The sequence below is a fragment of the Acanthochromis polyacanthus genome, chromosome 3 (genome assembly GCF_021347895.1).
Source record: "Acanthochromis polyacanthus isolate Apoly-LR-REF ecotype Palm Island chromosome 3, KAUST_Apoly_ChrSc, whole genome shotgun sequence".
Lineage (NCBI taxonomy): Eukaryota > Metazoa > Chordata > Actinopteri > Pomacentridae > Acanthochromis > Acanthochromis polyacanthus.
In genome coordinates this window covers 34,480,966-34,496,710 of record NC_067115.1, presented here as the reverse complement: position 1 = coordinate 34,496,710, position 15,745 = coordinate 34,480,966, and the positions used below count along the sequence as shown (strand labels likewise).

The window sequence follows — 15,745 nt, the reverse complement described above, 5'->3', positions numbered from 1 at the left end:
ATGAATATGACAATAACGAGGACGAGTATGATGAAAATGAACCTGTGCCTGACTTGGAGAAGGACGACATGATGGCACGAAGAACCGGATCATTCCAAAAAGCAAGTGCAGCCAAAGCAAATCAGTTCCTGCCTGTGCCTGGATCAGTCAAATTCACCATCAGCCCAGTGTCTGCAATGAAGCAGCTCCACAGCAGACCTAAATTCTCAGTGAAGATGGACAGCGAAAGGTATTTACTGTGTTTGAATGAAGAGCAGGTTGTGGTGTTGGTGAACTATTGGAATATTACACTACGCAAAGCTGGAGGTTTAACCTTGTTTGCTTTAGTTGACTTGAAATACTAACATCAGCGGGTTTCTGTGGTGATTTGGAGGTGATCTTGACTTGACTGTGCTGGGGTTGTGGTTCTGTCTTAGCATGTGTGAGGACCTGCAGCTGGATGCCTGATGTGGATTCATTTGTTTGAAAGGGCTCAGATTTGCTGTTGCGGTGGATTTCTTGCAGCTCTGTTTCTCACATGGCTTGGCTCGGTTTATGATTCTTTTTCACTAATCTGGTATTTTGTTTTGTTGGTGACGTCTAACTTTAGCTTTGTTTGATTTGACTTTGGCTGGTTTGGCTCTAGTTGTGTGTGTCTGTTTAAAACACAGCAAGGCTTAAAGTGCTGCCGTTCCACTGTTTGAAATCCGCTGAAAGGGCCGGGTCACCCAGATTACATAAAAGACAATCCCTGAACAGGTCTGTAAGTTTATAATCACCTTATACATTTCATGGAAATAACTATGTAATACAGTACTAATTTTAGGGACAAGAAAACATCTTTTTGAACTCTGTTTACAGCGCCCTCCATAATTATTGTCACCCCTGGTTTAGATGTGTTGAAAACCTTAAAATAAATTCAATTTTTATTGTAGAATCATACTCTCACACTGAAAATTGTTGGAAAATGTATTATAGGAGAAGATTGGGTGCTGTTTTGTTGGCAAAAGAGGGTTGTACAAAGTATTAACATCAGTTGTGCTAACATGATTTGATGTAAAAGAATTATTTCTTAATGTGTGATTTTTTTTCCCCCCACTGAATAAATGCACTTGAATTAAAGGTTGGATTTTCCTCTTTTTTCATTGTGCCAAAGAAGCCAAAGAACACATCTTAACCCGGGGGGCCAACAATTATGGAGGGCGATGTAAATACCCTCCACTATGAATTAAATAGCCTGAAGATAAATTTCAAATTTTTGCACATCGAATTAATGTCTTGAGTAAAAGAATCTAGGTCATGCAGTCTACAAACTGAGCTCTGTCTCTGCTTTTCTTATAAGTAATATCAAATTAACTAGCTATTTCCAAGAAAACCCCAAGGAAATTACTGGAAAAGGATTTTACATCCATCTTTTAATGTTTGGTAGAGCCTAAATATCTATGAGCTGGACAAAGAAGATAAAAATAATTTGGCAGCAAGTCATGATAATTGGTTAAAGCAGATGTAGTGCATCGTTTTATCATAACAGTGTATGAAATGACAATGTGAAATAGTGTGACCATGTGAATGAGGCTGAATTTAGTGATGAAAATACACAGAATGATCCTCTGAATCTGCAGCTTTACTCAGCTCAGGACTTCATAGTGAGTTTTAGCTCTTTCTTCAGTTGTCAAACCTGCAACTTTGAATAATTTTATACTGTCTGCTCTGCACTAAACAGCAGAAAGCCACAGTTTAGTAACTTGCTCTTGAACATAATGAAGCATTGAGCAGCTTAAGAGACATATGCTTCCCTCAGGAGACCAAAATAGAGCTGGAAGTGGCTGAATCCTCGACTTAGCTGGAGGAGAAACTCAACTCCGCCGAATGATTATGTTGTTCAGATTCTCTAATAGTTTGTTTTGCACTTATCCTGTAAGAGCCAGACTTTGTCATAGTTTTCCATCAGTAGGGACTAATTCCAGTTCAAGGACACTGTGGCAGTGATGCTTCTTCTGGACGAAGCTTTCGAAATTTTCTTCACTGCAGTGGAGCGGAGGCAGAAATCTCAGAGTCACTGCTGATATCTCAGAACCCCGGCTGTTAAAAACCCAATCAATCTGCATAACTACATACCATGAGATAGACTTCAGCAAATATATGTTTAAAAACTGGGTGAACCGACTCTTTTAGCCCCTCAGAGCAGCTTAGAAGCTTCAGAGTTGGCCTTGTGCGATTGATTGACCCTCTGAGTGTGTTTTCCTGTTAATCTTGGATCGTTGTTGCAGCGGCATTGTTGCTGTGGCGGCAGAACCTCAGACCTCAGACCTGCCATCCAAACCCCCAACCAGCCCCACATGTGCAGGGCTGAGGGGGAGGCAGGAGGAGGAAGAGCAAGAAAAGGGTGACATGAAGATCCCTAACACCCCTGACACACCTGTGGCTGAACCCGTTTCCTCTCCGTCACTCGTGCCTGCGCCCAGTCCTCCTCCTCCTCCTCCTCCTGCTGCTGCTGCTGCTCAGATCTGTAGCGTCAAGGCAGAGCTGGAGAAGCAGGAAGTGGAGGAGAAAGTCGAGGTGGAAGAGAAGAAGATGGATGTGAATGAGGAACCGCGAAAGAAACCCTTCTGGCTGGAGGATGATGAGCTTCCTCCAATAATGTGAGATGCCTCCCCTCTCAGATTTGATGAATAAGACGGCAGCTTTTTCATGCAACCAGTCTGCATTTATTCCCCTCATTTTTTTGCTCATATCTCTGAATGGAAATGAAACACATTTATCTCTTTTAGCGTCTTTGGTTGCAGTGATGACTCATGTTAAATCGATGCCTTTAGGAAGTCCTGCAGAGCATCCTGTCACGCAAACCTTCACCTGCTCTTTCCTCTCATTCACTTAATTCTGTTGTTGTTTTAGGATGAGCCGACGAGTTGCTTTTATGTCTGAGGACACTGAGTAAGTGTTTGAGCCTGAATCCGGACAGACTTATGCATGATAGTAACCCACACTCGCTGTGCATGTCACATTTCAAGCTGTAAAATCCAAAATTATGCTAATTCCGTATAATCACACATGCAGAATAACTTTGTTCTCATTGCTGTGCTTTATAATATCATCACTAACGTCAAGCTTTTTATTGTCATCTTTTGTTTTTGAGTTTTACTTTCACTGTAATTCTGATTAGTTTTGTTTGTTTACAAGTAGGTGGTCATTAAAATACACACTGATACAGACTTCTCCACTAAAACCGCCTTATTAAGTTGAGTTAATTTGTTAAGCTTGCCAAATAATTGAGCTATTTTTACTCAGTTGCTTGTTTAAATGCTTTGTGATTAGTTTATGTAAACAGCAACATGATTTATTACTGTGTGGAGATGTGGGGCAACACGTACACAACTAATATAAATCCACCACATATGGAAAAGAAAAACAGAAGTGATTAATACGAGTTTTGGTGGACTGTTACTGGTTGTGTATGTCTTGCTGTTTAAGTATATCTCATTGCAATTGCTGTTATTTTCAGAAAAAATTGCTTCCTTTATGATCATGAATTGTGTATTATTTTGAATTCTTATAATGTATTTGAAATTCTGTGATGAACACTGTTGTGATTGATGCAAATAATATGTTAAACGTGCTGTTTTCCAGAGCCAGAGATCTGAAAAAAGCGACTGCTCGTAATTTTTCGGTGATTTGCACGAGGTTATACTATCTTTTTCCTCTTCAGGAGCGTCAGCATGAGTGACATACTGAACGAGGAAGAGGTGGGACATTTACCGCCACTGAGCCAATCGCGATATGAACGAATGCACGAGCAATACAACAACTTTCAGGAGGACGAGGACCACTGGCAAGACGTAAGGGACCTGTAGTGTCAAGATAGATTAGCACCGCTTTTAGGGTTCATTTAATGAAATGTGGGTAAATTCTGCATTCAAATAATATCCATGTCCTGAATTAATGCTGTAAATGTGTGGCAGGACTTGGCTCGCTGGAAGAATCGACGCCGCAGCGCATCGCAGGAGCTCATCAAAAAAGAGGAGGAGAGGAAGAGGCTGGAGAAAAGGCTGAAGGAGGAGGGAGGTGATAAGAGAAAAAGCATCAAGACGTACAAAGAGATCGTTGAGGAGAAGTAAGAATGATGCTGATTCCATAACATGAAGCTTATTTGAAACTTATTTGAATTAGTCCAGAGACAATATCAGAATGGCTGCTTACACATCAGATGATTTATGTCTCTCTTCTTATTCCTCCTTTCCAGGGAGCGCAGAGAAGCAGAATTGTGTGAAGCCTACAGAAGTGCAGCGACACCAGAGGAGGCGGCTTTGGTTTTACAGCGTTACGCTCTCCGCTTCACCATCAGCGACGCAACACTGGACAGCCTAAAACTGCCCAGATCAAAACCCAAACAGGACTTAATTCAAGTGGACAAGGAGCACAAACCAACATCCCCTGTTAATAACTCTGAGACGTCAGAGCCTCTGCACAAACCAGAATCAACCATTACAGCAAACCAGAAGCACACAGAACCTGAGGAGATGGAGACAGCTGATAAAGAAGAGAAAACAGCTGCCACCATCATCTCCACCAGCTCTCCAGCGCCTAGCAGTCCCGTCTCCACGGTCACAAACTCACAAAATGTGCCACCTCAGTCACTACAGCTTTGCAAACCACAGACACAAATGACAGAGTCTCCGTCTACACATCAGAACCAGATTACAGGAGATGCTCAGCCTCAGACCAAACAAACTTCACCTCAGGCTGCAGCTCAAGTGCAGCCTGCACACACTGTCCCCTCCCCTCCATCTGTCTCCTCCAGACCCGTCCCCCTGCTGGCTGCCAAACCCTACTGCCAGCCCAGGAGCACACAGTCTGGACACAAACCGGTCAAGGTAGGGGTTCAATATCTGCCAGTCAGACCAGTCAGCATCATCTGATAGCTCACTGGTCCACCTCATTGCCTGAACTCATGTTTCACCATTTTTATTTACTTCTTTACATCACACAAAGTCATTGAAACAGTGCTAGACAGACAGATAGATAGATAGATAGATAGATAGATAGATAGATGACATGCAAGTCCTTAGTTTACTCTCTCAGTATATGTTTAATTAATACAAGTATCTATACTCCAGTCACTGCTAATTTTATTTATCTATATTCTATAATTTGTGTATCGGGTATAATCTTGTGAATAAATAAACTGAATCTTAAACTTTGAACCAAAAACAGGAAGTTCAAAACAATGATGAAGCAGTTTTTAAAGATATTTGTTTTAGAATAATTTAACACTGACCAAAAAAGTACAACAGAAAGTGAATAACTAGTGCTGGAGAAGATGTGTTTTTGCAGGAGCTACGACTAATCTTTTAAATATCTCTTAATCCTGGAATGACTATGTTTTTATAACATCTTCAAATCATGTGTAAACATATGTAATCTAATCTGGCTCCACCTCCTTGTAATCTTGATTTTTTTCGTATGAGTAACACTTTAGCTATTTGTCATTTATTTATTATCTATGCATAGACAGTTAATTAATGGTTTTTACTACTCAGCAATGTTGCTGTATTTGTCATTAACTGTAATTACTGCCGTGGACACAAATCAACAAAAACAGGAGAAATTATACAACTACTTTTTGTGTTATCATTAAAATCCTTACATTTGCTTGTTCCAGCATTGTAGTCTGTTGTACACCATTTATTAAATGTGAGTATGCTTCTGTACTGTCTGTGTCCCACTCAGATGGACGGGCTGGTGCGAGTTAATGGAGACGCAACGGAGGATTTAACTGCTTCCATCCCACCTACCTCCCCTCCGCAGTCACCACAGGAGATCAAAGATATTCCCCCCAAACAGACGGAGAAGGATCTTCCGCCGGAGGAGGCTGGAAAAAGTCCAGAGCCGACAGAGCAGCCGCGACCTCCAAAGGCAGAGAAACCGACCTCGTCTTCAGCCTCGGCCATCAGCTCCCTGATTGGAGGCCGAAACTGCATCATCACAACGACCATTGTGACAGAACTCACACAGACTGTTGTGGAGCCACTTCAGCCAGAACCCCAAAGCAACGGACAGGTAATACTGCAAGTGTCGCGTGTCTATCCTATTAAACCAAACTAAGCTTAGAATCACTTCATCCTGACCATGAACCATACACAAACATGAGCGACATCTGATTGATAAGGAGTTACAAGTCAATCGAAGACAATAGTTAGTATGTGCATTCAGTACTTGTGCCACTGTTAAACGGCTTTAGACAAACCCTTGGTCATCTGCATGTTTAACCCTCCTTGTTTTTTAACCCTGGTGTTGTCCTTACCAAAAAATGTTGTTGCCTTGTCTGAAAAAAGTCCAAAAATTCAGAAAAAAATGCCCCAAATTTATAAAAATTTTCAAAGTCTTTAGGAAGAAAATTCCTGAAAAGTTTCCCTCAAAAGTTTTATTTTTTTTAAAAATAAAAAGTCCCCAAATTTGACAGCAAAATTCACTGGATTTTGGTTGATTTTTTTCTGAATGTTCGTAAACTTTTTTTTTATATATTTTTTCTACCAAAAAATGTTCAAAATTTCCTAAAAAATTTTTGAAAATGTGGACGTTTTCAAAGTGAAAATATATATATTTTTTCCACATTTTTAGAATTCTAAAACGGGTCAATTTGACCTGAAGGACGACAGGAGGGTTAAAAATACTGACTCATCTTTAAACAAGACAGTCTTGGTCCCGCTGCGTATTCTGCCACAGTGAAGGACATGAGCCTGACCTGAAACTATCTCCAGTGTCTTCCGTGTGGATCACTTATGTAAAACAAGTTTCTGGTTTCTTCTGGCTCATTTTAATAAAGATTTGCATGAACTAAACCCATTGGCTGCCTGGAGTGTAAAGAAAAACACATTAAAAACATTTAAAAAGTCAGCTGAATGAACAAGAAGTGTTACATTTTCACTAAACAGACATTTTAAAACACCTGTATGAGCTATTCAGTATTTTAGGGAATTTATAAACAGGACAAATAGAAGTCCAATTTTCTAACCAGCTGGTTTGCAGTTATTCCTTTATTAACACAGTTGAATGTTTAACCTTCAGGTTGCGACTAGCGACTTGTTGGAGAGTCCACTGGAAGAAAAAAATGCTCATCCAGCAGCTTCACCCAACAGCATGCAGGACTATTCTCCCACTGTCACGGGTAAAACTGCTCTTTTTTCAGTCACTCATACAAAGAAATGTCATTTACAGCTTTATTTATCCCTATTTCCTGTCTTTTCTTTGAGCAGTTGTAATTACCTCCGCCAGGAGGTTATGTAATCATCGGAGCTTGTCTGTTAACAGCATAACTCAAAAAGTGACTTTTTGAGTTATGCTGTTAACAGACAAACCGACAGACAGACAAACAGATGGCCTGGGCTCTCCGAGTGCTTTTCTAGTTATTTTCTGTGTCTCTGTCCTGTTCAACAGAAAGACTTGAGGAAAGCAGTGTGAGCGTGAGTATCTCTAAACAGCTGCCGCTCGTTCTTTCTGTTTCTCCTTCATTCTTAAATTTGACCCTGTCCTGACCCTTCGTCCCCAGTGGTCGCTGTAGTGCCTGTAGTCAGACTTGTCCTCTCACCTTTCCTCTCTTTCTGTCCTTTTGGCCCGTATACATGTGTGTGTGTGCGATTGTTGTCCGGGTCTGGGTAGATTGAGACCCCATGTTGAACTTGGCTAAACGTGTTAATCACTGGGTCTGGGACCCCAATGAGGAGCGTAAACGCTTGGAAAGGTGGCAACAGGAGCAGGAGCGTGTCCTCCAGGTACTGTGGTGTGATGGTGTGTACGTGCATGGAGAACAGACGGCACACGCTGCGCCGGATGTGCTTATTTATGTGTTTTATGTGTGTGTCATACATGCGTTTTTGTGCGTACAGCATTTAACACCGACAGCGTTTCTCTCCAGGAGCAATATGAGAAAGAGCAGGAGAAGCTGAAGAAGGAATGGGAGAAAGCTCAGCTGGAGGTGCAGGAGGAGGAGAGGAAACACAATGAAGAGGTACAAACACCACTCAGACTCAGAACAAAACACGTCATGTTCTGGTTTTATTTTTCTGGATTGGTTTGTTTTCTTCGTTCAGGAGAGGCGGATTCTGGAGGAGACCGTCACGCCACTGAATCCCACCGGCTTGTTGAACCAGCAGTCAGGACAGACAGCGACGCCTTCGTCAGCCCCACAAAACAACGACACCGGGGGAAGAAATGTTGCCCCGCAGCACAACGGCCAAAGAATCTCCACAGGGAACGAGGATCAGCACGCATCCAAGCTGCATTTTTTCCAGGGTGAGCATGAAGCAGACAAACTCACTCATTTTTTATTCCATGTATTCCTCAAAGTTTATGAGACAAAGTTTTATTTTGTTCTGTGTTTTTGTAGATTCTGCCTGTGATGGTGAACCGTCAAAGAAACAGGAACTTTGGAAAACGGCCTCTCTGGACCGCAACCCTCAGCTGAACCAGGCACAGATTGTTAAAAGGTGACCAGGATGCTTTGTGCGTGCATTTGTCTCTGTGTTAAAGGCCACATTAATATGGAGAACAAATGACTGGAAGAACTGCATGAGTATGTTTTATGTCTGGTATAAAGATTACAAACAAGGTCATAATTTCTGAACTGCTCATTCTGAAGCAGAGTAGAGAGAACTTTACCTGATGCCACGATGCTCCGAGAAGAAAAAATCTGAACACATGAAACACCAACACCACAGCTTTGTACAGTTTACCTTGTGAAGTTTTAATCTGAGCATCATAAAATACATGACAAGATGTCTTTAACCCTCATGTCGTCCTATGGGTCAAAATTGACCCGGTTTAAATGTGGAAAAATATATATTCACAGTGAAACTTCTGATGTCCACATTGTCAACATTTTTGGGAAATCTTTGAACATTTTTTGGTGGAAAAAGAAATGCTAAAAATGTTTTTTAACCCTCGTACTGTCCTTACCAAAAAATGTTTTTGCCTTGTCTGAAAAAAGTCCAAAAATTCAGAAACAATTTCCCCAAATTAATAAAAATTTGCAAAATCTTCAGGAAGAAAATTCCTGAAAAGTTTCCCTCAAAAGTTTTATTTTTCGAATAAAAAATCCCCAAATTTGACAGCGAAATTCACTGGATTTTGGTTGATTTTTTTTCTGAATGTTCTTAAACATTTTTCTTTAATTAGTTTTTTTCCACCAAAAAATATTCAAAAGTTTCCTAAAAAAATTTTTAAAATGTGGAAGTTTTCAATGTGAAAATATATTATTTTTTTCCACATTTTTAAAACTTTAAAACGGGTCAATTTGACCTGAAGGACGACAGGAGTGTTAAGAACATAAAAATTCACATAAAAATCAACCAAAATCCTGTGAATTTTTTATGTGAATGCTCTTCAAGAAAATGTTAGACGTTTCACTGATATATATATGTAATCAATTTAGATATTTTTATGATTTTTTGGGAAGATTTTTCCCCATTTTTTTAAATATTTACTAGAATTTCCTTGTCAAATTTGGAGGATTTTTTAAAAATAAAACTTTTAAGGGAAACTTTTAAGGAATTATTGGAATTTTTTCCTGAAGGTTTTGCAAATTTTCAATAATTTGGGGATTTTTTTTCGTGCATTTTTGGATTTTTTTAGACAAGGAAACAATATTTTTTGGTGCCCGTAAATGAGGACAACAGGAGGGTCAATAGGAAGATTCAAGACCTTTATTGTCATTGTTCAGCTGCAGACAACAATACAACAAAGTTATGGTGTTACTCCCTGAGTTAAAATAGAAGAAAAGGCAAGATTGACTAGAATGAAACAAATAATATAATACACGGCGTAAGAAAATGAGAGGGAAGCAAAGCTAAAAGAATTACACCTGATATGCACGTACATATCAGGTAAAAATGTCACTTTTTATGATGCTATTTCATTTTTACTGTATCTTTGCTAAATGATAGACCTCACTTATATTCTATTTTCTTTTTCTTCAGATCTGGATCCCATGATGCTGTAATAAGTAAACAGCAGTCCTCTCCTTCAACACCTCAACCTCCCTCCCCCACCAGGTAATGTTTTCAGCACACACACTGCATACACAAATAAATAAAACCGGCTCTGTTTTTTTGAAGATTGCTGATCCTGGCACAGTCGCTGAAGAGGCCACCTGGTGCTGCTATGACTAAAATAAATGCAGCATTTGTTGTGCTTCATTTCTGTCGCATTAAGTTTGGCAAAGAGAACTTTTGGAAAAGATTCAGAGCATCAGTGTTTACTGCCTTATTGTTATACGGTTGTTTTTTACTGTCGAGTCGATGAAAGTAAAAATGTCAGTTGGCCTGGTAATACAGATAGGAGACTATTTTAAAATCCCTCCACATGTTTCTTATTTATACAGCTCAAGGCTGTTCAAACCTCACAGATTTTGCAGCTGCTCTGGTGTCATTTTGTTATAAAATAGCCCGGGCCTGCAGGAGTTAATCTGACAAAGTAGAGCTTGTGTGTGAATAACTGTCGGTTTCCCTCCTACTGTCTCTGTCTGTGTAGGTGTGTTAGTGGAAAGAGACTCTGTTCTGGTTGTTCTCAGCCTCTGGGAAAAGGAGCTGCTATGATCATCGATACGCTGGGACTGTTTTTCCACATACAGTGCTTCAAGGTATTGTTTTATTCTAGTCCACATCCACACATTGATTAAGATGCTTCATACAGAAGCAGCTTTTGTATTCTGAAGTGTAAAAGACCTTTTATGCTGCAATTTGTGTTGACATTGCAGAGAAGGCACAGGAATAAAATAAGACCCTAAACAATGGTGGTGGTCCATTAAATGACAGCATGCACTGAAATGGGTTCAGATCTATGAAATAAAATAATAGATCTTTGATAATTGTCATATTCAGTGTTGATTAGATTTATCTATTCCAGAAGTCATCTAAAACAACCCGTGGTATGTGTGATGTGCTTTACTGCATTTCTGTCCTCAGTGTGGGGTGTGTAAGGGGCAGCTGGGTGACGCCACTGCAGGGACTGATGTAAGGATTCGCAATGGACTGCTGAGCTGCCATGAGTGCTACATTGCATCTCGGGGTGAGAACACACGCACAAAGAAACACACAAACTGAGACACAAACCTGATCTTACACAAACTGTAAGAACCAGTCATATAATTTGACACGTATGTACTTTTTATATAAGCCTAAATCATTCTATTAAAATTTTGTTCATTAAAATCAAGAGCTGTGAGTCGTTTAGGAGGAATAAAAGACAAATACAAAACAACTATTACTATCTAATAAGAACAGCGATGACCAGCTCTTCTTTGTGTGGGAGGACTGTAAAGTAGGAGGCATGTATGATACAAAGAAAATGCTTGTAGGTAAACACAAGAAGCAGCATTTTCTGGGGCTTGTTGTTTTCATCATTTTAAAAAAGAGTAACTTCTCATATTTACAAACACTAACGGTTTTTGAGAATCTAAACCCGATTTTGGTTACAGTTTTTTTCCCATCTCTTGTTTAAATGGATTCTGATTAGATTTTATAGGAATAATGTGGTTCAGCAATACACACAGATAGTGGTGGAGAGAAAGATATGAACTGTTAGTAAAACAGAACTGAAGAAAGATTGGAACGGTGACTTTTTTTGTACTCCAACACAAACATTAGCAGCAATAATTGCTGCAGAAAATAATTAAAAGACGTTCCTGTTTGACACAGTCAGCCTTGTCTGAACGACAAGAGGAAACTTCTTCCTTCTTTCAGGTTCTGCTAAAACTCTTCGTTTGAATATTATACTGACAGTAATCTACACTGCAAAAACTCAAAATCTTACCAAGTGTATTTGTCCTATTTTTAGTCAAAATGTCTCATCTCACTTGATTTAAGATAAATTCACTTAACAAATGACATTTCAGCAAGATGGAGGGACTTGTTTTAAGACAATGCATCTTAAATATCTTGTTAAGTCAAACAATCTTGAAATTATCTTGTTTTGAGTTGAATTTTACAAGAAAACTCAAAATAAGTTTAACCCTCGTGTCGTCCTGTGAGTCAAATTGACTCGTTTTAAAGTTTGAAAATGTGGGGAAAAAAATCTATTTTCACAATGAACCTTCTGATGTCCACATTTTCAACATTTTTGGGAAATCTTTGAACATTTTATGGTGGAAAAAAAGAAATGTTAAAAAAGTTTTACTGATATATAGGTATGTAATCACTTTAGATATTTTTAGGATATTTTTGGAAAATTTTTAATCATTTTTTGAGAATATTTACAAGATTTTCTTGCCAAATTTGGAAGACTTTTTTTTTTAAAATAAAACTTTTAAGGGAAGCTTTTAATGAATTACTGGAATTTTCTTCCTGAAGGTTTTGCACAATTTCAGAAATTTGGGGGATTTTTTTTTTTGCTGATTTTTTTTTTTTTTTTTCAGACAATATGTTTTGGTCCCCGTAAATGAAGAAAGCAGGAGGGTTAATACATCTCAAATTAGGAGGTTACATGAAAGCAAAAATCTATTTTTGAGTGGAAAAACTGCTATTTTTTTTAGCATGTCTGGCTTATTATAAGACACCTGAGCTTGACAATCCTGGTAAAATCTAGCTTAAAATAAGTTTTCCCAGCTAATTTTCAGATCTCAATATTCTAAATATCATATCTTATTTCAGGGCTGCACAGTGATTTAGTGGTTAGCACTTTGACCTTGCAGCAAGAAGATCCCCGGTTCAAATCCCTGCCTGAGCCTGGGATCTTTCTGCATGGAGTTTGCATGTTCTCCCTGTGCATGTGTGGGTTTTCTCCGGGTACTCCGGCTTCCTCCCACAGTCCAAAAATATGCTGAGGTTAATTGGTTACTCTAAATTGCCCGTAGATGTGAATGTGAGTGTGATTGTTTGTCTGTATATGTAGCCCTGTGACAGACTGGTGACCTGTCCTGGGTGTTCCCTGCCTTCACCCGAGTCAGCTGGGATAGGCTCCAGCACCCCCCGCGACCCTAGTGAGGATAAAGCGGTGTATAGAGGATGGATGGATGGATGTCTTATTTCAAGAAATCTTACCAAGCCATTTTTCACTTGTTCTACTGACAGATTTTTCACTTACCGTAAATCCTCTAATAATGACCTGTGTTCCATTAAAAACCCGTCTCCTTTAATGACCGGGTGCGTCTTTGAAGAAAGCTCATAAAAGCCGCCTCACAATATAAGCTTTTTTTTTTTTTCTTTTCTTTTTTTCTGTGAAGCGCTACAGCGTTGTACTGACAGCGTGCGTGCCCCGCCCCTCTGCGTTCTTTCGCGCCGTATACGGAACAAGACAGACAAGACAACAACAGAAAAAGTGTGGCTACCGGTTTGATACTTGTTTTCAATAAATGAGCTCAGTACATTTTACTGGGTTCAAACTGACACAAAAGATCTTTCTGCTCTTTTTGAAAATTTTAAAATATAAGCCTCTCTCTTATACATGCCTCCTTTCATTAAAAGCCTGGTGCCAGCTACAGTTGAGACAAATAAAAGCCCCGGCTACTATAAGAGGATTTACGGTATTTCAAGGTAAAAGTACTTTGAAATAAGTTTTTTCTTTTCTTGTTTTGAGAGGAGCATTTTTTCCAGTGTACATCTGGATCTGACTCTGCTCTAGTTCACAGAAGCCCCTTAGTCCATTATTCTGCACCCAAATCAGAAAACCAATTGATGTTTTATTAACACTTCACAGTTTAAGCTTAAAACAAAGGGAGATCAAAAAAGCTTTTGAAAACTCAACTGCGCAGACGGAGATGTGTGTCTTTAGTTGTCCAGTACTAGTAGTAGTTGTTGTAGTCCTCACACCTTTTTCTAATCTAAACCTGTTTCCTTCATTGACATAAACTCGCTGCTGTCTTTACTTCAAGGGTCAAACAAACTGGCTCCAACAACACTAACAGATATATCTTGTTGGAATATTTTAGACATTGTGGTGTGTTTGTTTGCAGGCAGGGGTCAGCCCACTACTCTATGATGACCTCCTTTTGGAACTGGAACCTCTCCTTCACAGTCAGTGATTGGATGAAGAACAATTATAAAACCCTGAATCCCATCGTGGAACAGTCCTGGAATCCTCAAAGCTTTGGAAACTTCTTTTTTTTCTTTCTTCCTGAAATGCACAAACAGCCAGGACGGGTGTTCATGACAGAGGAACTGAGAGACGTGGACTAAATGGCACCACGACATGCACATACAGCTCTATAGATGTACTTCTTAAAGGTACACATGTATACACTTCTTTTTAATATGTGTAGCATGGCTGTAATCAAGAAATCAGTATGTTTAGGCCTTTGCACATCCATGCAAGACACTTAAATAAGGGTCTCTCCTGTATCAAGCTGAACATGTTGTGCTAAAAGTTGAACACTGCTGTTTTGAACACATTGGTCCTCATTAGCTCCTGCTTCTGCGCTGATCATGAGACTCCACTCCCAGAGTGTGATGCAAAGTGGTTCGGGTTGGACGACCTGAAGTAGCTTGACCATTATAATGCCTTACTCATACTTTCTCGTTCTTTTTGGATTTTGTGTTTACAGTTTTGCATGAAAAAAGAGCATATATAAGTTATTGTGAGTACTGCTCAGACGGATAGTGAGTTTTTGTTTTCTCAGCGGTGGAACTTTTAACTGTTCTCTTCTGTGTTGTACATCATCATGACAATTTTGCATTTTTTTGGAAATCTGGCTGACTTACACGAGCTTTTTCTTTATGAATCATTTTGCAGGAATGAGAACGCATGTTAAGTGATAATACTTGTTCTTTGGATTTTAATATTTTCCCTTTAGGATGTTTTAGCCATCGTTTCTTCTCATAGACTGACTTCATCTGAATCGGTGCCTTATGTAACGAATGCGAGGGCGAGTGTACAGGATGTGCAGGAGTATTTCACACTCACACTGACCTCTGGGTCTCGGCACATGGTGTGTGTGTGTGTGTGTGTGTGTGTCATGAGTGTGTGCATGTATAGGTATGAATGCAGCGTGTGATTTGACTTGAAGCACAGTTCCATACCAGCAAAAAATAATAATGTTAAATGGATCAGCATCTCCTAATCACCTGCTGTCCTCTTCCACTCCCTTCAATGAACAAAACCAATGACACAGAGTTATTTGCTGCTTCCCTGTTAGTCGTTCCCCAATCTTACGACAGTCTGCAGTGTCCTAAAGTCTCTCCTCGTCTGCCTCCATCACAAGTGTTGCCTCCCCAGAGTCTGAGCTTCTGTCTGTACACCTGACAGCATCTTCATCTCTCAGAGGAACAGAGCTCAGTTTGTTGTCTTTTATAGCAACTGTATGTTTATCAATAAAATATTTTAAATGGGATTCTGTCTGTGTTTCCATTGAAGATTACTATAATTAAACCAGTAAAGCTGAAGATTGCTGATAAGTGGATGAATATATTCTCATTTTACAGTAGAATGTCTGTGGAAACAGTGGTGAAAGATGTTCTATTCATAGTAATTTTACCAAAATTTAAAAATGTACCTGTAAAAATAATAATCACACAGTTAAAGCTTTTTTCCGTTGACGTCTACAGCATTAAAAAGTGATAATGTGCAAATACACGTAGCTTTATGTCTATGGTGATGACAAATATTTGTCTTTATGAAACGTAAAGTTATAACTGAATAATTGTGACCAAAGAAATGTTCACAGTCCATAATGTGATCAAGCTTAACAATGAATGTTTTATTAGATCTGCAATGACAAATTGTCAGCTATTAAATAAAGGCCAAATTATTCTGATAAGCCATAAATCTGTTTGAATAATTT

At 39.2% G+C, this 15,745-nt stretch overlaps 1 protein-coding gene across 2 annotated transcripts in view; it reads left to right on the top strand.

Moving 5' to 3' along the window:
* Positions 1-15,295, top strand: part of LOC110967017 (LIM and calponin homology domains-containing protein 1-like) — a 36,688-nt gene extending 21,393 nt beyond the window's left edge. Inside the window, exons 10-23 of one of the 2 annotated variants that reach the window (XM_051945535.1) lie at positions 2,875-2,913; positions 3,686-3,815; positions 3,939-4,090; positions 4,220-4,850; positions 5,707-6,036; positions 7,045-7,144; positions 7,414-7,439; positions 7,892-7,984; positions 8,067-8,268; positions 8,363-8,462; positions 9,951-10,025; positions 10,504-10,612; positions 10,938-11,040; positions 13,922-15,295. In XM_051945535.1, the coding sequence (XP_051801495.1) occupies positions 2,875-2,913; positions 3,686-3,815; positions 3,939-4,090; positions 4,220-4,850; positions 5,707-6,036; positions 7,045-7,144; positions 7,414-7,439; positions 7,892-7,984; positions 8,067-8,268; positions 8,363-8,462; positions 9,951-10,025; positions 10,504-10,612; positions 10,938-11,040; positions 13,922-13,947 (2,116 nt within the window). In that variant the 3' untranslated portion in view covers positions 13,948-15,295. The remainder of the gene's footprint in view (positions 1-2,874; positions 2,914-3,685; positions 3,816-3,938; positions 4,091-4,219; positions 4,851-5,706; positions 6,037-7,044; positions 7,145-7,413; positions 7,440-7,891; positions 7,985-8,066; positions 8,269-8,362; positions 8,463-9,950; positions 10,026-10,503; positions 10,613-10,937; positions 11,041-13,921) is intronic. The other variant, XM_051945536.1, reaches the window with a different exon arrangement.
* Positions 15,296-15,745: the final 450 nt, after the last annotated feature.